The sequence below is a fragment of the Entelurus aequoreus genome, linkage group LG08, assembly GCF_033978785.1.
Source record: "Entelurus aequoreus isolate RoL-2023_Sb linkage group LG08, RoL_Eaeq_v1.1, whole genome shotgun sequence".
In the NCBI taxonomy this organism is placed as follows: Eukaryota; Metazoa; Chordata; class Actinopteri; order Syngnathiformes; family Syngnathidae; genus Entelurus; species Entelurus aequoreus.
Window position 1 is genome coordinate 68941644 of NC_084738.1, and position 25356 is coordinate 68966999.

Below are 25356 nucleotides of genomic sequence, written 5' to 3' on the forward strand. Positions count from 1 at the left end.
CCACTAAAAAATATTTTTTTTGGGGGAAAAAAAAAGTTTTAATGACAAAAAGGGCATAAAGCCAACAAACAAACAAAACAACTTATAATGGACAGAGATCTAAAAATAAAAAAATAAAAATAATTTAAGACTTCTTTCCAACACTTAAGTGGAGGCCTTTTGAATTATATAAAAAAAAAAAAAAAAGGTTTCAATAATTTCACATCAAATATTGCACTTGGAATTTTTTTTGGGGGGTGGGAACAGAGTGTTTGCCATACAAATATGTTTTTAATGACAAAAAGGTCATAAAGTAAAAAACAACACCAACTTATAAAGGACAGAGAGATCAGAAGTTGATGTAGAGATTTAGGCATTGAAAAAAAAAAAAAAAAAGTACGACTCCTGATCATTTTGTAGAATTTTTTAAAAATTTTTTAAAGTGTCTTTGCTCAAATAATAATAATGAATCAAAATCAATGTTATGAATTATTGACCTATTAAAGGCTGCAATTACATCACGTCAAGTATTCCACTAAAAATATTTTTTTGGGGGAAAAAAAAAGTTTTAATGACAAAAAGGGCATAAAGCAAACAAACAAACAAAAACAACGTATAATGGACAGAGATCTAAAAATAAAAAAATAAAAATAATTTAAGACTTCTTTCCAACACTTAAGTGGGGGCCTTTTGAATTATAAAAAAAAATAAAATAATAAAAAAAAAAAGGTTTCAATAATTTCACATCAAATATTGCACTTGGAATTTTTTTCGGGGGGTGGGACCAGAGTGTTTGTCATACAAATATGTTTTTAATGACAAAAAGGTCATAAAGTAAAAAACAACAACAACTTATAATGGACAGAGGGATCAGAAGTTGATGTAGAGATTTAGGCATTGAAAAAAAAAAAAAAAATGTAGGACTCCTGATCATTTTAGTAGAATTTTTTTTTTTTTTTTTTAAGTGTCTTTGCTCAAATAATAATAATGAATCAAAATCAATGTTATGAATTATTGACCTATTAAAGGCTGCAATTACATCACGTCAAATATTCCACTAAAAAATTTTTTTTTTTGGGAAAAAAAAAAGTTTTAATGACAAAAAGGGCATAAAGCAAACAAACAATCAAAAACAACATATAATGGACAGAGAGATCTGAAAATAAATTTAATAATTTAAGACTTCTTTCCAACACTTATAAGTGGGGGCCTTTTGAATAAAAAATAAAATAAAAAAAGGCTTCAATAATTTCACATAAATTATTGCACTTTTAATGATTTTTTTTGGGGGGAACCAGTGTGTTTGCCATAAAAATATATGTTTTTAATGACAAAAAGGGCATAAAGCAAACAACAACACCAGTTGATGTAGAGATTTAGGCATTGAATTATTTCCAACACTTATGAGTGGGGCCCTTTTGGACTCCTGATCATTTTAGTAGGATTTTTTTTTTAAAGTGTCTTTGCTCAAATAATAATAATGAATCAAAATCAATGTTATGATTTATTGACCTATTAAAGGCTGCAATTACATCAAGTCAAATATGCCACTAAAAAATATTTTTTTTGGGGAAAAAAAAAGTTTTAATGACAAAAAGGGCATAAAGCAAACAAACAAACAAAAACAACTTATAATGGACAGAGATCTAAAAATAAAAAAATAAAAATAATTTAAGACTTCTTTCCAACACTTAAGTGGGGGCCTTTTGAATTATATATATAAAAAAAAAGGTTTCAATAATTTCACATCAAATATTGCACTTGGAATTTTTTTTGGGGGGTGGGACCAGAGTGTTTGCCATACAAATATGTTTTTAATGACAAAAAGGTCATAAAGTAAAAAACAACACCAACTTATAATGGACAGAGAGATCTGAAGTTGATGTAGAGATTTAGGCATTGAAAAAAAAAAAAAAGTACGACTCCTGATCATTTTAGTAGAATTTTTTTTTTTTTTTAAAGTGTCTTTGCTCAAATAATAATAATGAATCAAAATCAATGTTATGAATTATTGACCTATTAAAGGCTGCAATTACATCACGTCAAATATTCCACTAAAAAATATTTTTTTTTGGGAAAAAAAAAGTTTTAATGACAAAAAGGGCATAACGCAAACAAACAAACAAAAACAACGTATAATGGACAGAGATCTAAAAATAAAAAATAAATAATAATTTAAGACTTCTTTCCAACACTTAAGTGGGGGCCTTTTGAATAAAAAAAAAAAAAAAAAAAAAAAAAAAAAGGTTTCAATAATTTCACATCAAATATTGCACTTGGAATTTTTCGGGGGGTGGGACCAGAGTGTTTGCCATACAAATATGTTTTTAATGACAAAAAGGTCATAAAGTAAAAAACAACACCAACTTATAAAGGACAGAGGGATCAGAAGTTGATGTAGAGATTTAGGCATTGAAAAAAAAAATAAAAATGTACGACTCCTCATCATTTTAGTAGAATTTTTATTTTTTTTTAAACTGTCTTTGCTCAAATAATAATGAATCAAATCAATGTTATGAATTAATTATTTTTATTCAGTCATTGGTGTAGCATAATATTGTTTTTAATATCGTTTTTAATATTGTTTTTAACATGGCTGTGCAGCACTTTGGAAACATTCTTGTTGTGTAAATGTGCTATATATATAAAGTGGATTGGATAGTAGGATTTTTTTTTTTTTTAAAGTGTCTTTGCTCAAATAATAATAATGAATCAAAATGAATGTATGAATTATTGACCTATTTAAGGCTTCAATAATTTCACATCAAATATTGCATTTTGAATTTGTGTGTTTGCCATAACATATTTTTCATGACAAAAAGGGCATAAAGCAAACAAAGAAAAAAAAAAAAACGTATAATGGACAAAGAGATCTGAAGTTGATGTAGAACACTTAGGGGTTGAAAAAAAATAAAAAAAAATAAAGACTTCTTTCCAACCCTTATGAGTAGGGCCCTTTTGGATTTCTGATCATTTTAGTAGGATTTCAAAAACAAAAAAACAACAGTCTTTGTTTAAAAAGTAATAATGAATCAAAACAACGTTATAAATTACTAACTTATTTAAGGCTCCAATAATATAATATCAAATATTGCACTTTGAATATTTTTTGGGGGGGTAATCAGTGTGTATGCAATAAAAAATACGTTTTTAATGACAAAAAGGGCATAAAGCAAACAAAAACAACACCAACTTATAATGGACAGAGAGATCTGAAGTTGATATAGAGATTGAAGCATTGAAAATTAAAAAAAATATATAATTTAGGACTTATTTCCAATAGTGGGGCCTTTTGGACACATGGTCATTTTAGTAGGATTTAAAAAAAAAAAAATTTTTAAACGCCGTCTTTGCTCCAAAAATAATGAATCAAAATCAATGTTATGAATTACAAACATATTAAGGCTCCAATAATTTCACATCAAATACTGATTCACTTTGAATTTTTTTTGGTGGGGGGGAAATATTTGTGATTTTGCCATAAAACAGGGTTTTCTGCAACAAAAAGGGCATGAAACAAAACAAAAACAAAACTTTTTTTTTTATCGACAGATCTGAAGGTGATTTAGAGATTTAAGCATTGACAAAAAAATATATACCGTATTTTTTGGACTCTAAGTCGCAGTTTTTTTCATAGTTTGACTTATGTGTGAAATTATTAACACATTAGCGTAAAATATCAAATATTATTTATCTCATTCACGTAAGAGACTAGACGTATAAGATTTCATGGGATTTAGCGATTAGGAGTGACAGATTGTTTGGTAAACGTATAGCATGTTCTATATGTTATAGTTATTTGAATGACTATTACCATAATATGTTACGTTAACATACCAGGCACGTTCTCAGTTGGTTATTTATGCCTCATATAACGTACACTTATTCAGCCTGTTGGTCACTATTCTTTATTTATTTTAAATTGCCTTTTAAATGTCTATTCTTGGTGTTGGCTTTTATCAAATACATTTCCCCAAAAATGCGACTTATACTCCAGTGCGACTTATGTTTTTTTCCTTCTTTATTATGCATTTTCGGCTGGTGCGATTTATACTCCGAAAAATACGGTAATCTAAATGCACATGCATTTGATTTTTTTTATGTACAACTTTCTTTAAAATCGTAAATAAAGGTGACAAGCAGATATTTAACTATTTGTTTTTATCTCACAAAAATACTTTTGCAATACAGTGTATAATTGGCATGATCGAATAATATTAAAGTTTAAAATATGCATAATAATAATAATTTAGGACTTCTTTCCAACATTTATGAGGGGGGGGGGCCCTTTTGGATTCCTGATCATTTTAGTAGATTATTTTAAACTTTTTTTTAAAACACCGTCTTTTCTCAAATAATAATAATGAATCAAAATCAATGTTATGAATGACTAACATATTTAAGGCTCCAATAATTTCACATCAAATATTGCACTTAGAATTTTTTTTGGTGGGGGGAAAATATTTGTGATTTTGCCATAAATCGGATAACATTAAAGTTTAAAATATGCATTTTTTTTCTGTCAAAATTGAAAGAACGAATGAATTTAGTAAAAAAAAGAAAAAAAGAAAAGGTATTTTATTGAAACCCATTTTTTCCAGGCCACATCAATTTATGTGGCGGGCCAGAACTGGGCCCCCGGGCCTTGAGTTTGACACCTGTGATGTGGAGATTTAGGCGTCGAAATTAAAAAAATAAATAATTTAGCACTTCTTTCCAACATTTAGGAGTGGGGCCCCCTCTGGATTCCTCATCATTTTAGTAGGATTTTTTTTTTTTTTTTTTTTTAAAAACACCGTCTTTGTTTCAAAAATAATGAATCAAAATCAATGTTATGAATGACTAACATATTTAAGGCTCCAATAATTTCACATCAAATATTGCACTTAGAATTTTTTTTGGTGGGGGGAAAATATTTGTGATTTTGCCATAAATCGGATAATATTAAAGTTTAAAATATGCATTTTTTTTTCTGTCAAAATTGAAAGAACGAATGAATTTAGTAAAAAAACAGAAAAAAAGAAAAAAAAGAAAAGGTATTTTATTGAAACCCATTTTTTCCAGGCTTTTGCAGGCCACATCAATTTATGTGGCGGGCCAGAACCGGGCCCCCGGGCCTTGAGTTTGACACCTGTGATGTAGAGATTTAGGCGTCGAAATTAAAAAAATAAATAATTTAGCACTTCTTTCCAACATTTAGGAGTGGGGCCCCCTCTGGATTCCTCATCATTTTAGTAGGATTTTTTTCCATTTTTAAAAAAAAAAAACACCGTCTTTGTTTCAAAAATAATGAATCAAAATCAATGTTATGAATTACAAACATATTTAAGGCTCCAATAATTTCACATCAAACATTGCACTTAGAATTTTTTTTGGTGGGGGGGGGAAATATTTGTGATTTTGCCATTAAACAGAGTTTTCTGCAACAAAAAGGGCATGAAACAAAACAAAAACCAGAACAATTTTTAGCGACAGATGTGAAGGTGATTTAGAGATTTAAGCATTGACAAAAAATATATATATATATATTACTTTTTTTTTTTTTTTTTTTTACTATTATGACTGAGACCCTTTCAGGTCCCTGGGACCAAACTTGAGGGGAGCCCTGAAGCGTGACTAAAATCTAAATACTGTATCGGGTTTGAAAATGGAAAAAATATCAAAAATGGCCCACACATGCTTTGATTTTTAGTGGAAAAAGTTTGGACACCCCTAACGTCAAAGAACCCAGACCTACATGACACCGACGGTGACAGTATGTTAACAACCAGATTAGCGTGGAACCAAAAGGGAGCTTATTGGACCAGCAGAGCGAGCAACAGTAGGCAGCGGTGGCCAGCAGGGGGCGGTGAAGCAGGGTGGGGTTAGTGTGGACGTGCTCTTACTCGGCTTATCCTTGCTTTTAGCGGTGACAGAGTGGCCCGCAACGGGCGGCGCAGGCCTGCGACACCTCAGAGTCGGTGCAGGAGCTGTTGTCGCCCGTGCTCTTCCAAGCCATGCGCTTTGCGTCATGCGGTGGTACTGAAACACACAACGGAATGGTCAACACACACACACACACACACACACACACACACACACACACACACACACACACACACACACACACACACACACATGCATGGAGACGGATTGAAGATGGATGGGAATGGTGATAGACGACACGTCATGCTGTTTAAGGTGAAACCAAAAGAGACGCAGGAGCTGAAACAAAAACACCAAGAGCATGCGGGGGTGACCACACACACACACGCACACGCACACGGACCACCCTCTATACCAGGGGTCACCAACGCGGGTGCCCGCGGGCACCAGGTAGCCCGTACGGACCAGATGAGTAGCCCCGCGGCCTGTTCTAAAAATAGCTCAAATAGCAGCACTTACCAGTGAGCTGCCTCTATTTTTTTTACATTTTATTTATTTACTAGCAAGCTGGTCTCGCTTTGCTTGACATTTTTAATTCTAAGAGAGACAAAACTCAAATAGAATTTGAAAATCCAAGAAAATATTTTAAAGACTTGGTCTTCACTTGTTTAAATAAATTCATTATTTTTTTTACTTTGCTTCTTATAACTTTCAGAAAGACAATTTTAGAGGAAAAAATACAACCTTAAAAATGATTTTAGGATTTTTAAACACATATACCTTTTAAATTCCTTCCTCTTCTTTCCTGACAATTTAAATCGATGTTCAAGTAATTTTTTTTTTTTTTTATTGTAAAGAATAATAAATACATTTTAATTTAATTCTTCATTTTAGCTTCTGTTTTTTCGACGAAGAATATTTGTGAAATATTTCTTCAAACTTATGATTAAAATTCAAAAAAATTGTTCTGGCAAATCTAGAAAATCTGTAGAATCAAATTTAAATCTTACTTCAAAGTCTTTTGAATTTATTTTAAATTTTTGTTCTGGATAATCTAGAAGAAATAATTATTTGTATTTGTTGGAAATATAGCTTGGTCCAATTTGTTATATATTCTAACAAAGTGTAGATTGGATTTTAACCTATTTAAAACAGGTCATCAAAATTCTAAAATTAATCTTAATCAGGAAAAATTTCTAATGATGTTCCATAAATTATTTTTTAAAAGTTTTTCTCTTCTTTTTTTCGGTTGAATTTTGAATTTTAAAGAGTCGAAATTGAAGATAAACTATGTTTCAAAATGTAATTGTCTTTTTTTTCGTGTTTTCTCCTCTTTTAAACCGTTCAATTAAGTGTAAATATCATTAATTATTAATAATAACATAGAGTTAAAGGTAAATTGAGCAAATTGGCTATTTCTGGCAATTTATTTAAGTGTGTATCAAACTGGTAGCCCTTCGCATTAATCAGTACCCAAGAAGTAGCTCTTGCTTTCAAAAAGGTTGGTGACCCCTGCTATATACACTGCAAAAACTGAAATCTAAGTCAGATTAAATATCTCAAATAAGGGTGATATTTGCTCATTTTCTGTCTGATAAGATCATTCTTCTCACTAAGCAGATTTTATGTTAGTCTGTTAGTCGTCTGTTTTCATCGCAAAGTTCCACAGTATTCTGGACATCTGTGTCGGTGAATCTTTTGCAATTTGTTTAATGAACAACGGAGACAGCAAAGAAGAAAGCTGTAGGGGGGAAGCGGTGTATTAGCGGCCGGCTGCAGCAACACAACCACGTAGCGGCTGCGTCGCAGCCGGTGTTTCATTGTTTACATTCCCGAACGATGACAGTCAAGCTTTACCATTGGCCTGTGGAGAACTGGGACAACAGAGACTCTTACCAGGAGGACTTTGAGTTGGATACGCGCTACCGTGAGTACGCAGCTGCGGCTTCCAAACATTTGATAGCTTGCCCGTACGTGCGTGCCGCTATGTGCATGTCACGTACGTAACTTTGGGGAAATATATGTGCTGTATGAACTTTGCGGAGGTGAACGGTACTTTGGGCTGTGGGATTGAACAATGATCATCATATAAAAAAAGGCAATGATGCAAAAGAGAATGGATTTGTAATCCTGTGTTGGTTTTACATAAAAGTTTCAATGTCACTCGTCAATATCACAGTCACTTCCTATTGCGCTTTGAACCAAGATCTGTTAAGCTTTCCTACGCTTTGAGTCAAGCTCTGCTGAGCTTTGTCACGCTTTGATACGCTCTCGGCGCTTTATTCCATTCTTGACAGAGCGCAGAATTTTTTTAAACCGTTTAAAAATTTTTGGCGAACTTCACTACAAGCTTTCCCACGATCCATTAGGACCCTCACGCTTTAATCAGGCTTTGTTACGCTTTGACGGCGCTTTGCATGCCGCTTTAAAGCGCCGTTGGTGTGAACCTAGCATAAGTGAGAATAATTATCTTATCAAACAGAAAATAAGCAAATATTATTATTATTTGAGATATTTAATCTTACTTAGATTTCAGTTTTTGCAGTGCATCTTCAGAATGGATCTGACTATAATTTAAAAAGGTTTCCCTTTAGGGAACCTGTTTTTTTTGTCCCCATACCGTCAGAGGTCCTCTAAAGGTGACTGTGTAAACAGAGCGATGTCCCCATTAAAGGCCTACTGAAAGCCACTACTAGCGACCACGCAGTCTGATAGTTTATATATCAATGATGAAATCTTAACATCATAACACATGCCAATACGGCCGGGTTAACTTATAAAGTGACATTTTAAATTTGCCGCTAAACTTCCGGTTCGAAACGCCTCTGAGGATGACGTATGCGCGTGACGTAGCCCGGCGAACACGGGTATGCCTTCCACATTGAAGCCAATACGAAAAAGCTCTGTTTTCATTTCATAATTCCACAGTATTCTGGACATCTGTGTTCGTGAATCTGTTGCAATCATGTTCATTGCATTATGGAGAAGGAAGCTGAGCAAGCAAAGAAGAAAGTTGTCGGTGCGAAATGGACGTATTTTTCGAACGTAGTCAGCCACAACAGTACACAGCCGGCGCTTCTTTGTTTACATTCCCGAAAGATGCAGTCAAGATGGAAGAACTCGGATAACAGAGACTCTAACCAGGAGGACTTTTGACTTGGATACACAGACGCCTGTAGAGAACTGGGACAACACAGACTCTTACCAGGATTACTTTGATTTGGATGACAAAGACGCAGACGTGCTACTGTGAGTATGCAGCTTTGGCTTTTTTTTGCGTATGTACGTAACTTTTTTAAAATATATAAGCTTTATGAACCTTGGGTTAGGTGAACGGTCTTTTGGGCTGAGTGATTGTGTGTGTTGATCATGTGTTTGAATTGTATTGGCGTGTTCTATGGAGCTAGGAGCTAGCAGAGGAGCTAGGAGCTAGCATAACACGTACCGTTCCGTACGTGCGCGTCACGTACGTAACTTTTTAAAAATATATAAGCTTTATGAACCTTGGGTTAGTTGAACGGTCTTTTGGGCTGAGTGATTGTGTGTGTTGATCAGGTGTTTGAATTGTATTGGCGTGTTCTATGGAGCTAGGAGCTAGCAGAGGAGCTAGGAGCTAGCATAACAAACACGCAGGTGTTTTTATGCAGGATTAATTTGTGGCATATTAAATATAAGCCTGGTTGTGTTGTGGCTAATAGAGTATATATATGTCTTGTGTTTATTTACTGTTGTAGTCATTCCCAGCTGAATATCAGGTCACCCCCGGCTCTCACAGCATCTTCCCTATCTGAATCGCTTCCACTGCCCTCTAGTCCTTCACTCTCACTTTCCTCATCCACAAATCTTTCATCCTCGCTCAAATTAACGGGGAAATCGTCGCTTTCTCGGTCCGAATCTCTCTCACTTCATGCGGCCATCACTGTAAACAATAGGGAACTTTGCGTATATGTTCAACTGACTACGTCACGCTACTTCCGGTAGGGGCAAGCCTTTTTTTTTTAATCAGATACCAAAAGTTGCAATCTTTATCGTCGTCGTTCTATACTAAATCCTTTCAGCAAAAATATGGCAATATCGCGAAATGATCAAGTATGACACATAGAATAGATCTGCTATCCCTGTTTAAATAAAAAAAATTCATTTCAGTAGGCCTTTAAGTAAGCATTGCCAGAACACACACACACACACACACACACACACACACACACACACACACACACACACACACACACACACACACACACACACACACACACACACACACACACACACACACACACACGCACACACGCACACACGCACACACGCACACACGCACACACGCACACACGCACACCAGGATGGCAGCTGGAAGCGGGATGAGTGCAGCCCTGATTATGACGCTGTGGATGTCATGTAACTGCTGGCCCTGTTCGCCAGGCTCTTAATGCTCGCGGCGGCTAACGCTCACATTTAACGCGCCTGCTGCTAGAGGGCGGGGGCGCTCCACGTTTAAGACAAGACGGTTGGTGCAGGTGGGTCTGACAAGAGATCAAGAGCGGATGGGATTAGCAAGGAGAGGGACCTCGGAGAAGTGAAATAAGAGATCTTTAAAACAGGGTGGAAGCCGATATGGAAAAAAAAGGCAGCGTGTTGCACTAGGAACCTCTGAGTGGGGAAACACGAACAAAGTCCCCAGAAAAGGCAACACCCACGATGATAAATGGAAGAAGAAAAAAAAATGACGGAAAGCCTGGAAAAATCATTGTTTCATCATTTTATCATAATCCTATGAATTCTGCCTAGCAACCGAGCAACCAGGCTTGGTCCGCGCCACAATTAAGGTGCAAATGCTGGCAAGTTCAACACTGCAAAAAAAAAAGAGAAAAAAAGTCTGTGTTCAAAAACAAGAACAAAAAAAAATACAAAAATGAGGGGTATTTTATTTGAACGAAGCAAAATGAAATCTTGATTTAGGGTCGGTAAAAAAAACGGGAGATAATTTTTTTTTTTCCCCCCGAGATAAAAAAAGACGGAATTCCGACTATAGACGGAAAAATCACATGCCTGGATTGTAGGTGGGTTTATTTTGTACCCTTCGCGTTCATATTTCACTGTTTGTTGCATTTCAATTGGTTGTAAAATATGTCGACATTCATATTTTGTCAATATTCAGTGTTTTATCCTTCATACAAAAATCTAAAATTCCATTACGTTTTTTAAGGCGGTCTGTCAAAACGTTTTTTAGCATTCAATCAGACATTATTGTGAGGTTTTGTATTAGTGTTCCTAAAAATACACTACCGTTCAAAAGTTTGGGGTCACCCAAACAATTTTGTGTTTGAGCCTTATTTTCTAAGAACAAGAATAGACTGTCGCGTTTCAGATGAAAGTTCTCTTTTTCTGGCCATTTTGAGCGTTTAATTGACCCCACAAATGTGACGCTCCAGAAACTCAATCTGCTCAAAGGAAGGTCTTTCTATGCCACATCAATGTGGAATGCGCTCCCAACAGGTATAAAAGAAAGGGCGTCTCTATCCTCCTTCAAAACCGCAATAAAAGTTCACCTCCAGGCAGCTACAACCCTAAACTAACACCCTCCCCGGATTGCTAATAATCAAATGTAAACAATCAAATGCAGATTCTTTTTCTTTTTCTTATGCCTATCTCTCTCTCTCTCTATGTCCACTACTTGATGTCCATACCCCCCCACCACCCTCCACACCCCTGATTGTAAATAATGTAAATAATTCAATGTGATTATCTTGTGTGATGACTGTATTATGATGATAGTATATCTGATAGTATATATCTGTATCATGAATCAATTTAAGTGGACCCCGACTTAAACAAGTTGAAAAACTTATTCGGGTGTTACCATTTAGTGGTCAATTGTACGGAATATGTACTTCACTGTGCAACCTACTAATAAAAGTCTCAATCAATCAATCAATCAATCAGTTTTGTAGCTTCTGTAACGAGCTAAACTGTTTTCAGATGTGTGAACATGATTGCACAAGGGTTTTCTAATCATCAATTAGCCTGCTGAGCCAATGAGCAAACACATTGTACCATTAGAACACTGGAGTGATAGTTGCTGGAAATGGGCCTCTATACACCTATGTAGATATTGCACCAAAAACCAGACATTTGCAGCTAGAATAGTCATTTACCACATTAGCAATGTATAGAGTGTATTTCTTTAAAGTTAAGACTAGTTTAAAGTTATCTTCATTGAAAAATAAGGATATTTTAATGTGACCCCAAACTTTTGAACGGTAGTGTAGATATACCGGCCCAACAAACACATTTTTTTCTCTAAATGTGGCCCCCCGAGTCAAAATAATTGCCCAGGCCTGCTCTAGACCAGTGGTTCTCAAATGGGGGTACGCGTACCCCTGGGGGTACTTGCCAAGTACACTTCTCTTTTGTAAAGTAAATCTGAACAGCCGATATGGGCATCTACATCTACTTTTGCCTGAGAAGCTGGGCAGGACATTTAAAAAAAAAAAAAAAAAAAGAAGGTATGCCAAGGGGTACGTGAGATTTTTTTTAAAATAATCTAAAAAATAGCAACAATTCAAAAATCCTTTATAAATATATTTATTGAATAATACTTCAACAAAATAAATGTTTAGAATGAAGTTCATGACTCCAGATGGATCTCTATTACAATCCCCAAAGAGGGCACTTTAAGTTGATGATTACTTCTATGTGTAGAAATCTTTATTTATAATTGAATCACTTGTTTATTTTTCAACAAGTTTTTAGTTATTTTTATATATTTTTTTCCAAATAGTTCAAGAAAGATCACTACAAATGAGCAATGAAAAGTTATACAATTGAATAAATCAGAAACTGATGACATAGTGCTGTATTCGACTTTTTTCCAACCAAAAATGCTTGGCTCTGATTAGGGGGTACTTGAATTAAAAAAATGTTCACAGGGGGGTACATCACTGAAAAAAGGTTGAGAACCACTGCTCTAGACCAGTGGTTCCCAACTTTTTTGTAGCTGGGGACCGGTCAACGCTTGAAAATTTGTCCCACGGACCGTGGAGGGGTGGGGGGTGATTTTTTATTTTATTTTTTTTTCATAAAGAAATACAATCATGCGTGCTTACGGACTGTATCCCTGCAGACCGTATTGATCTATTTTTTTAAATTCAATCAACATAAAAAACACAATATATACTGTACATATTGTGTATGTGTATGTCAATATAGATCAGGGGTGTCAAACGTACGGCCTGAGGGCCGGATCGGGCCCGCGAACAGGTTTTATCCGGCCCGCGGGATGATTTTACTTAGTATAAAAATTAATCTGAAATTTTTGAATGAAAGAAACAGCTGTTCTAAATGTGTCCACTGGATGTCGCAATGGCAATTCTTTGTATCTTTGTAGATGATGCTACATATGTACAAAATAAACCACAGAATGTTTAAGTACATCAGTCGTGGAAAATGATCAAACTACATAAATAACAAACTGTAATTTGAATAAAGATAGAATACTATTAACCGCAACATGTAAGTGTAAAAAACCCAACAACATTATGATTTGTACATTTTTAGAATGTGCTTGTTCTATTTTCAAACAAAGACAACAATCTGAAGTTGTCTTTATTTTTATGTTATCGTGCCGTGATTTTACCAGTCCGGCCCACTTGGGAGTAGATTTTTCTCCATGTGGCCCCCCGATCTAAAATTAGTTTGACACCCCTGATATAGATCAATACAGTCTGCAGGGATACAGTCCGTAAGCACGCATGATTGTATTTCTTCATGAAAAACTGTATTGATCTATATCAGACCTGGGCATTCTGCGGCCCACGGGCCGCATCCGGCCCGCGTGAGGCCAATTATAAATTACAAAATAAATTTTAAAAAGTATCTATGTCGAGTGTGCAATACAACGGTGCTGCTTTTGTTTTGAAAATCGTTATTTGTATTACTTCCGTGTGGACGTATGCGTGATTGTGAGTGAATGTGAACAACTGCAATTACAAAATAAAGATGAAAAAACATCTATGTCCTGCGCGCAATACAACTGTGCTGCTTTTATTTTGAAAAGTATTATTTATGGGCGTGTGTCCGTGTGTAACCTGCGAGTGAAGGTGCACATGCAGCGACAAGTGATGCACGGTTTACACCCGAGACGCCAAAAAGAGAAAAGTTGATGATGAATGGCGTGTTTTCAACAAGACATGGACTGCAAAGCAACGTTCCCTCTAAGGTGGGCGCCTGCGCAATTGCGCACTGCTCAAGCATCCGCTGCGCACAGCAAGTATATATGCCGCGCACCAAATGAAATCCCATCTGAATTATAAACAAAATAAACATATTTATTCTATGTAATTTTGCAATGCAACTTTGAGTGACAGTGACAACAAGCGGCCCTAACGGTGTTCGTCAACACCGTTCAATTGAACACCGTTCAATTATTGTAACGTCTATCGAGATGCTTCGAGGCCAGGAATTATATCGATCACTTTATTGAACAAAACTGTTTATATTCGGACATAACCACACCAAAAACATGAGTAAAACAATTCTATCTCGAAAAACTAGTCATTTTCTGCCGTACAAACCAGGCCAAAACCAACTTGTCATCTGTCACCAACACGCATAGCACTAAACCACTGGTGCGTTTAAGGCCACACAAAAAGTCGGACAACTCAAACACCACACGAAGTTACACTATGACTCCTCAGTCATACGTGTGCTTATTTTACTGTCTATTATTAATGTTAATTTATATATATTAGTCATGGAATGCTGTTACACACACTATGCTGAAGTATTACTATTATTAATTATTATTTATCTTACGGTATATATCAAAAATAATATTGAGCAAAATTTAATTGAAATATTGTCGATGTGGCCCTCCAGCAGTGCTCGGGTAGCTCATGCGGCCCCCGGTAAAAATTAATTGCCCACCCCTGGATTAGGGGGTACTTGAATTAAAAAAATGTTCACAGGGGGATACATCACTGAAAAAAGGTTGAGAACCACTGCTCTAGACCAGTGGTCCCCAACTTTTTTGTAGCTGGGGACCGGTCAACGCTTGAAAATTTGTCCCACGAACCGTGGAGGGGTGGGGGGTGATTTTTTTTTTATTTTTTTTTTTTCATAAAGAAATACAATCATGCGTGCTTACGGACTGTATCCCTGCAGACTGTATTGATCTATTTATTTATTTATTTTTATTTTTTTAAATTCAATCAACATAAAAAACACAATATGTACATATTGTGTATGTGTATGTCAATATAGATCAATACAGTCTGCAGGGATACAGTCCGTAAGCACGCATGATTGTATTTCTTTATGAAAAACTGTATTGATCTATATTGACATACACATACACAATATGTATATATTGTGTTTTTTATGTTGATTTATTTAAAAAAAAAAAAAAAAAAAATTATTTTATTTATTTATTTTTTTTAATTTCTTGCGCGGCCCGGTACCAATCGGTCCGCGGCCCGGTGGTATACCATCGCCTCTAAGTCACGTGACTGCAACCCAGCGATTGAAAGTTTCACACATTTAAAAAAATGAAATAAAATCTAAATTTTCAAAAGGGGGGGGGGGGTTAAAAGTGTTTTAAAAAGCATAGTCGGAGTGGCCTGAAAACACGCATGGAGAGTAGCAGAGGCAAAGTGGGCTGGTGGGGATAAAGTAGGGAGTGAAAAGGCTCCTCAGTCAGGCCAGTTTGGGTGCAAGAAGGGCGGCCAGGCTTTGTCCAGCTGGAGCTGTCACATTAGGAGCACAAGGGGGGGGGATGCAGTCATCACACACACGTACACACACACACACACACGTACACACACACTTGATGCTTCCTGATGACTTGTGCGTGGCGTGAATTGCTCTTTAGTTAAGGAGCGCAGCTTGTGCCTCGGCTCTTGCAGGCTGCATGGAGACCAGACTCTCCTGGGGCTTCACTAGTTGGGCTCTAAAACATTGTCTTTCCTCGCCCCCCTTTCAGGTTTGGAGTTCAACTCGGTCACGATGACATTTCGTGACCGGCTTTTGGGAACACGGTGACACAGCCTGAACGGATCAGGCGACGTACCCAATTATTAGTCGTGTTTCCACGCTGATGGAAGGAAGAGTTCGACACATTTGAACCGTTAAGTCGACGGTTCATAACCATTAAGTCCGTTTACAAAGTGGATTACTTTGCTATTAGTCCATTTGACCTTAAGTCGTTTCATATTTCATTAAGTCTTACAATATTGATCACAGGGTTCGTGCAGCTTTTGCTAAATCTCATTTCCACTCGCTCGTGCAGAAACTTTAAAAGGGGTTCCTGGTACGGACCCTTCCTAATCACTGCCGTTGTGTCCTTGAGCAAGACACGTCACCCACCTTGTGCCACTCCCACTGCGGTATGAATGTCAATTAGAGATGTCCGATAATATCGGACTGCCGATGTTATCGGCCGATAAATGCTTTAAAATGTAATATCGGAAATTATCGGTATCGGTTTCGTGAGGGTTGGCAAGTATGGCTTTAGAACAGGGGTCACCAACGCGGTGCCCGCGGGCACCAGGTAGCCCGTAAGGACCAGATGAGTAGCCCGCCGGCCTGTTCTAAAAATAGCTCAAATAGCAGCACTTACCAGTGAGCTGCCTCTATTTTTTTAATTTTATTTATTTACTAGCAAGCTGGTCTCGCTTTGCTTGACATTTTTAATTTTAAGAGAGACAAAACTCAAATAGAATTTGAAAATCCAAGAAAATATTTTAAAGACTTGGTCTTCACTTGTTTAAATAAATTCATAATTTTTTTTACTTTGCTTCTTATAACTTTCAGAAAGACAATTTTAGAGGAAAAAATACAACCTTAAAAATGATTTTAGGATTTTTAAACACATATACCTTTTTACCTTTTAAATTCCTTCCTCTTCTTTCCTGACAATTTAAATCGATGTTCAAGTAATTTTTTTAATTTTTATTGTAAAGAATAATAAATACATTTTAATTTAATTCTTCATTTTAGCTTCTGTTTTTTCGACGAAGAATATTTGTGAAATATTTCTTCAAACTTATGATTAAAATTCAAAAAAATTGCTCTGGCAAATCTAGAAAATCTGTAGAATCAAATTTAAATCTTACTTCAAAGTCTTTTGAATTTATTTTAAAATTTTTGTTCTGGATAATCTAGAAGAAATAATGATTTGTCTTTGTTGGAAATATAGCTTGGTCCAATTTGTTATATATTCTAACAAAGTGTAGATTGGATTTTAACCTATTTAAAACATGTCATCAAAATTCTAAAATTAATCTTAATCAGGAAAAATTACTAATGATGTTCCATAAATTATTTTTTTTAAGTTTTTCTCTTCTTTTTTTCGGTTGAATTTTGAATTTCAAAGAGTCGAAATTGAAGATAAACTATGTTTCAAAATGTAATTGTCTTTTTTTTTGTGTTTTCTCCTCTTTTAAACCGTTCAATTAAGTGTAAATATCATTAATTATTAATAATAACATAGAGTTAAAGGTAAATTGAGCAAATTGGCTATTTCTGGCAATTTATTTAAGTGTGTATCAAACTGGTAGCCCTTCGCATTAATCAGTACCCAAGAAGTAGCTCTTGGTTTCAAAAAGGTTGGTGACCCCTGCCTTAAAGGCACTGCCTTTGCGTGCCGGCCCAGTCACATAATATCTACGGCTTTTCACACACGCAAGTGAATGCAGGGCATACTTGGTCAACAGCCATACAGGTCACACTGAGGGTGGCCGTATAGCAGTTAACATCAAGCTACCTAGATAGGCTATAGTCAACTTGTGATCTGATTGGCTATTACAACTGTCAATCAACTGTATGTGTTCTCCAAAACCAACAAAAAATGTATCGATAAAATCAATTTAAAATCTTTTTTAAAATAGCCTGCAACAACAACAACAACAAAAAAAACAACAACGTATCGATAAAATAAATGTATCGCCCAGGCCTAAATACAGGATAAAATACCTCCAATATTTCAATAAAAATTAGCCAGATAAGGAGGAAAAAAACCTTATCAATAAAATCAATTAAAAAACTTTTTTTTTTTTAAATCGTCCGCAACAACAACAAAAAAAAGTATCGATAAAATAAATGTATCGCCCAGGACCAATTGCAGGATAAAATACCTCCAATATTTCAATAAAAATTAGCCAGAGAAGGAGGAAAAATACTTTTTTTAAATAGTCTGCAACAACAAAAAACCTTATCAATAAAATCTATTAAATTTTTTTTTTTTTTTAAATCGTCTGCAACAACAACAAAAAAACCTCATGCCCAGGCCTAATTGCAGGATAAAATGCCTCCAATATTTTAATAAAAATTAGCCGGAGAAGGAGGAAAAAAACTTTATTTAAATCGTTTGCAACAAAAAAAAACACCTTGATAAAATCAATTAAAAACTTTTAAAATCGTCTGCAACAACAACAACAAAAAAACGTATTATTAAAATCAATTTATCGCCCAGGCCTACTTGCAGGATAAAATGCCTTCAATATTTTAATAAAAAAGTAGGAGGAAAAAAACTTTAAAAAAAAAAATCATCTGCAACAAAAAGACTCAAACTTATCGATAAAATCAATTTGTCGCCCAGGCCTAATTGCAGGATAAAATGCCTCCAATATTTTAATAAAAATTAACTGGAGAAGGAAGAAATACCCTTTTTTAAAATCGTCTGCAACAACAAAAAAAACCTTATCAATTAATCGCCCAGGCCTAATTGCAGGATAAAATGCCTCCAATATTTTAATAAAAATTAGCCGGAGGAGGGGAATTTGTTTTTTTTTTAATGGCCTGCAACAACAACAAAAAAACTTGAACTTGTCGATAAAAATCAATTTATCGCCCAGGCCTAATTGCAGGATAAAATGCCTCCAATATTTTAATAAAAATTAGCTGGAGAAGGAATAAAATACACTTTTTTTTTAAATCGTCTGCAACAACAACAAAACAAAACTTATGCTCAGGCCTAATTGCAGGATAAAATTGCTCCAATATTTTAATAAAAATTAGCTGGAGAAGGAAGAAATACACTTTTTTTTTAAATCGTCTGCAACAACAACAACAAAAAAATTATCAATTTATCGCCCAGGTCTAATTGCTGGATAAAATGGCTCCAATATTTTAATAAAAATTAGCCGGAGAAGGAGGGGGAAAAAACTATTTTTTAAATAGTCTGCAACAACAAAAAAACTCAAACTTATCGATAAAATCAATGTATCGCCCTGGCCCAATTGCAGCATAAAATGCCTCCAATATTTTAATGAAAATTAGCTGGAGAAGGAAGAAATACACTTTTTTTAAATAGTCTGCAACAACAACAAAAACAAACAAACTTATGCCCAGGCCTAATTGCAGGATAAAATGCCTCCAATATTTTAATGAAAATTAGCCAGATAAGGAATAAATAAAACATTTTTAAATCGTCTGCAACAACAACAACAAAAAAAATATGCCCAGGCCTAATTGCAGGATAAATTGGCTCCAATATTTTAATAAAAATTAGCTGGAGAAGGAAGAAATACACTTTTTTTTAAATCGTCTGCAACAACAACAACAACAAAAAAATTATAAATGTATCGCCCAGGCCTAATTGCAGGATAAAATGGCTCCAATATTTTAATAAAAATTAGCCGGAGAAGGAGGGAAAAAAACTATTTTTTAAATAGTCTGCAACAACAAAAAAACATTATCAATTAAATCAATTTAAAACCCTTTTTTAAATTGTCTGCAACAAAAAAACTCAAACTTATCGATAAAATCAATTTATCGCCCAGGCCCAATTGTAGGATAAAATGCCTCCAATATTTTAATGAAAATTAGCCGGAGAAGGAAGAAATACACTTTTTTAAAATCGTCTGCAACAACAACAAAAAAAAAACAACTTATGCCCAGGCCTAATTGCAGGATAAAATGCCTCCAATATTTTAATGAAAATTAGCCAGATAAGGAATAAATAAAAAATTTTTAAATCGTCTGCAACAACAGCAAAAAAAAATATGCCCAGGCCTAATTGCAGGATAAAATGCCTCCAATATTTTAATAAAAATTAGCTGGAGAAGGAAGAAATACACTTTTTTTAAATCGTCTGCAACAACAACAACAAAAAAATTATAAATGTATCGCCCAGGCCTAATTGCAGGATAAAATGGCTCCAATATTTTAATAAAAATTAGCCGGAGAAGGAGGGAAAAAAACTATTTTTTAAATAGTCTGCAACAACAAAAAAAACATATCAATAAAATCAATTTAAAACCCTTTTTTAAATTGTCTGCAACAACAAAAAAACTCAAACTTTTTGATAAAATCAATGTATCGCCCTGGCCCAATTGCAGGATAAAATGTGTTCAATATTTTACTGAAAATTAGCCGGAGAAGGAAGAAATACACCTTTTTAAATCGTCTGCAACAACAACAACAAAAAAAAACTTATGCCCAGGCCTAATTGCAGGATAAAATGCCTCCAATATTTTAATAAAAATTAGCTGGAGCAGGAATAAAATACACTTTTTTAAAATCGTCTGCAACAACAACAACAAAATTATCAATTTATCGCCCAGGCCTAATTGCAGGATAAAATGGCTCCAATATTTTAATAAAAATTAGCCGGAGAAGGAGGGACATTTTTTTTTTTTTTTTAAATAGTCTGCAACAAGAAAAAAACCTTATCAATAAAATCAATTTAAAACCCTTTTTTAAATTGTCTGCAACAACAAAAAAACTCAAACTTATCGATAAAATCAATTTATCGCCCAGGCCCAATTGTAGGATAAAATGCCTCCAATATTTTAATGAAAATTAGCCGGAATAGGAGGAAAAAAACTTTTTTAAAATAGTTTGCAACAAAAAAAACTTGAACTTTTCGATAAAATCAATTTATCGCCCAGGACTAAGTGCAAGATATAACCCGAGCATTTCAGAGAATTGCAAGTCTTGTGAGAACCCTGTGATCAATATAAAAATATGAGGGACTCAACACAGCAACTTGGCGGGGTCAAGGTGAGGAGGGGCTGAAAAAGGTGTGAGACGACTGCTGGTGACGACAGGAAGCTGAGGTGGGAGTAGGAGGAAAAGTGGGGGGTGGGGGGGTGTGTGTGTCGGTCAGGGTGGGTGGTTAGCTCCTTGCCAGGCACGGGGGTGGGTGAGGAGGGGTCACCGCATAGCTTCCAGTGTTAAAAACAAACTTACTGGCAGGTGAACTTTGAGGTGAGGGCAGAAGTGGGGGCATCTCCTCGGTGGCGCTGCTCTGACTCAGCGCTGTACTGTCCGCTAGAAACACACAATGCAGCCAGACGCACAACATGTACAAACATCCACATGGTCATGAGAGACGCCGGAGTCTCTCCGCACAGCGGTCTCTCACCGCGTCGGGAATATCGGGCGAGAGCGGGGGGGGGGAAAGGGAAACCAAACGACTGGAGCACATTGCCTACCTTTCATTTCCTCCTCGTCGTTGGTGGCGTTGCTCTCGGTGGACCCCTGCGGCCGTCCGAGGCAATAAAACAATTAGTCACGAGTGGGAGCGTTTTTTTACAGGACGAACACTTCTCACCTTGACGCCGTCAGGAGGATTGTGCACCACCGTGCTTTGGGATTCCTGCAAGGCAAAACAACAGTGGGTACAAGCTGTCAAGACCATGGACCGGCACGTCTCTATGTAGGCCAACTTTCCACCGGACAGCAACTAACGCAGGGGTCACCAACCTTTTTGAAACCAAGAGCTACTTCTTGGGTACTGATTAATGCGAAGGGCTACCAGTTTGATACACACTTAAATAAATTGCCAGAAATAGCCAATTTGCTCAATTTACCTTTAACTATGTTATTATTAATAATTAATGATATTTACGCTTAATTGAACGGTTTAAAAGAGGAGAAAACACGAAAAAAAATGACAATTCAATTTTGAAACATAGTTTATCTTCAATTTCGACTCTTTAAAATTCAAAATTCAACCGAAAAAAAGAAGAGAAAAACTAGTTAATTCGAATCTTTTTGAAAAAATTAAAAAAATAATTTATGGTACATCATTAGTAATTTTTCCTGATTAATTTTAGAATTTTGATGACATGTTTTAAATAGGTTAAAATCCAATCTGCACTTTGTTAGAATATATAACAAACTGGACAAAGCTATATTTCTAACAAAGACAAATCATTATTTCTTCTAGATTTACCAGAACAAAAATTTTAAAAGAAATTCAAAAGACTTTGAAATAAGATTTCAATTTGATTCTACAGATTTTGTAGATTTGCCAGAATAATTTTTTTGAATTTGAATATGAATTTCAACTCTTTAAAATTCAAAATTCAACCGAAAAAAATAAGAGAAAAACTAGCTAATTCGAATCTTTTTGGAAAAATTTAAAAAATAAATTATGGAACATCATCAGTAATTTTTCCTGATTAAGATTAATTTTAGAATTTTGATGACATGTTTTAAATAGGTTAAAATCCAATCTGCACTTTGTTAGAATATACAACAAACTGGACCAAGCTATATTTCTAACAAAGACAAATCATTATTTCTTCTAGATTTACCAGAACAAAAATTTTAAAAGAAATTCAAAACTTTGAAATAAGATTTAAATTTGATTCTACAGATTTTCTAGATTTGCCAGAATATTTTTTTTGAATTTGAATCATAATAAGTTTGAAGAAATATTTCACAAATATTCTTCGTCGAAAAAACAGAAGCTAAAATGAAGAATTAAATTAAAATGTATTTATTATTCTTTACAATAAAAAAAAATAATTTACTTGAGCATTTGTTTAAATTGTCAGGAAAGAAGAGGGAGGAATTTGAGTTGAGTTGAGTTGAGTTTGAGTTTATTTCGAACATGCAAGCATACAACATGTTAAATTATTATTATTTAAAAAGGTAAAAGGTACTAAGGTATATGTGTTTAAAAATCCTAAAATCATTTTTAGGGGTTGTATTTTTTCTCTAAAATTGTCTTTCTGAATGTTATAAGAAGCAAAGTAAAAAAAAATCATGAATTTATTCAAACAAGTGAAGACCAAGTCTTTAAAATATTTTCTTGGATTTTCAAATTCTATTTGAGTTTTGTCTCTCTTAAAAATGTCGGGCAAAGCGAGACCAGCTTGCTAGTAAATAAATAAAATTTAAAAAATAGAGGCAGCTCACTGGTAAGTGCTGCTATTTGAGCTATTTTTAGAACAGGCCAGCGGGCTACTCATCTGGTCCTTACGGGCGACCTGGTGCCCGCGGGCACCGCGTTGGTGACCCCTGAACTAACGGATACGTACCACGCTTACCTTAGGTCGTAACGTAAACAGACTATGTTTCAATGTTTGTGTGTAACACTCAGTCTGACATTTGAACTTGTTTAGGTTAACAGCCCCCAGACTGGCGAGCTCACAACGCCAAAACCAATAAATAGCTGTGACCATGCATCGTAACAAAAAGGGTAATATTAAAAAAAATGGATAGATGATAGTCCAACTCATACTGACAAGCTATGGAGATGATATCAGTAGAAAAAAACTGCATTTAGGTTAGATAATGAGTCATATATTGGAATATGGGATCCATTATTTACATTTGTTTTTAACTATTAAATGAACCTAAAATATGACTTATTTTATCTTTGTGGAAAACATTGGACACAGTGTGTTGTCAAGCTTATGAGATGCGATGCAAGTGTAAGCCACCGTGACACTATTGTTCATTTTCTAAATGTTTTTATTTTATTTTTTTTATAAATGGCTGCGATGATAATGTCAACGAGGGATTTCTAATCACTGCCACGTTGGAACTCACATCAATATTGATACTGTTGTTGATATCATTCATTTGACTGCTATTCCGAATGTTGCTGGGCATTTGGTGTTGGAATTGTATTATTATAATAATAATAATAATAATAATAATAATAGATTTTATTTGTAAAAAGCACTTTACATTGAGTAAACAATCTCAAAGTGTATTAAAAAAAATAAAAAATAAAAAAAATAAAAAACTAGAACAGCCTAATAGCTAGAACTAGTATGCATATATCTAAAAAAAATAAAATAAAAAACTAGAACAGCCTAATAGCTAAAACTAGTATGCATATATCTAAAAAAGGCTTTTTTAAAAAGAAGGGTTTTTAAGCCTTTTTTTAAAAGCATCCACAGTCTGGGGTGCCCTCAGGTGGTCAGGGAGAGCGTTCCACAGACTGGGAGCGGCGGAGCAGAAAACCCGGTCTCCCATTATTATTGTGTATTGTTTCTAGAGGAGCTTTATATGTAAACCTTGACCCAAAGCAGTCCTCCACAATGGCTATCCAGGTAGGATTATAATGTAGAGCAGGAGTTTTATAAAGTACTAGAAAGCAAATAGAATACTACACTTATTTTTTTTTCTTCCCCCCAACAAACACCGGATTTATTGATTAACCTTGCCCAATTGAGTCAAATATCTGTGCATAATTGGCAGCTTACCAAGTTATTTGATGTACTCGACGCAGGTATTTTGAACCCCGCAAATCTCAAGTCAGACGGGGGCTAAGCTAGACTGCTTGGTGGAAAGCTGGCTTTGACGTTAACCGCATCCATGCGGTCTCTCCGGCCTCAAGTCACGGTCGTCCTCTTTGACACACGTCACCTCGTCCGACTCATCCCACCCGCCTCCAGTCGAAAAGTCACCACACCAGATTGGCGTTATGTAAGATGCAATGCCAGCGAGTTGTCCCCCAACCCCCCAAAAAACATTTAAAAAAATCAAATAAAACATGCTTTTACAGCACAAGAACACAGCGGTCAGGTTAAGTGGGGTTGTTACTGGGGGAAGGAATGCTTGGTGAGCACAGAAATGTGGAATACGATGGCAGAAAACGGACTGGTAGTCGGGGGGAAAAAAACCAATGCAAAACCTCCAAATAACCGCAGACTCTCCTATCGCTGCTGGGTGCATGATCTCTAATGAGCACTGGGTCGTAAACAACATCTGCGGCTGTGGGCAACTTCCTACATTATTTGTTATTAACTCCATAAGATGGCAGTAGAGGCATTTGGAATATGATGAGTGGTCAGTAGGGATGTATGTCGTTAGGATTTGATCGATACCGCTCATCAGTACTATATGTTATTTGGTGTAAATAAAGAGTTTTTTTCATGACTATTTACATTGTAGATTGTCACATCAAAACTATGAATGAACACACGTGGTGTTATGTACTTAACAGAAAAAAGGTGGAATAACTGAAAACATGTTTTATATTGTAGTTTCTTCAAAATAGCCACCCTTTGCTCTGATTACCGCTTTTGCACTCTAGGCATTCTCTCCATGAGCTTCAAGAGGTAGTCACCTGAAATAATAATAATACATTTTATTTGGTATAGTGCTTTTTAGAGTACTCAAATACGCTTTACAGCAGGGGTCCCCAAACATTTTGACTCCGGGGCCGCATTGTGGTAAAACAATTTGGCTGGGGGCCGCGCTATATATATATATATATATATATATATATATATATATATATATATATATATATATATATATATATATATA

General features: G+C 35.2%; 1 protein-coding gene across 2 annotated transcripts in view; it reads right to left on the bottom strand.

Annotated features, from left to right (window-relative positions):
* The window catches only part of LOC133656232 (calcium/calmodulin-dependent protein kinase type II subunit gamma-like), a 252554-nt gene that overhangs the window by 94356 nt on the left and 132842 nt on the right, over nt 1-25356 (bottom strand). For both annotated transcript variants that reach the window (XM_062057166.1, XM_062057167.1), the window contains 3 exons: nt 21395-21439; nt 21276-21321; nt 21031-21111 (listed from right to left, as the gene is read on the bottom strand). In XM_062057166.1, the coding sequence (XP_061913150.1) occupies nt 21031-21111; nt 21276-21321; nt 21395-21439 (172 nt within the window). The remainder of the gene's footprint in view (nt 1-21030; nt 21112-21275; nt 21322-21394; nt 21440-25356) is intronic.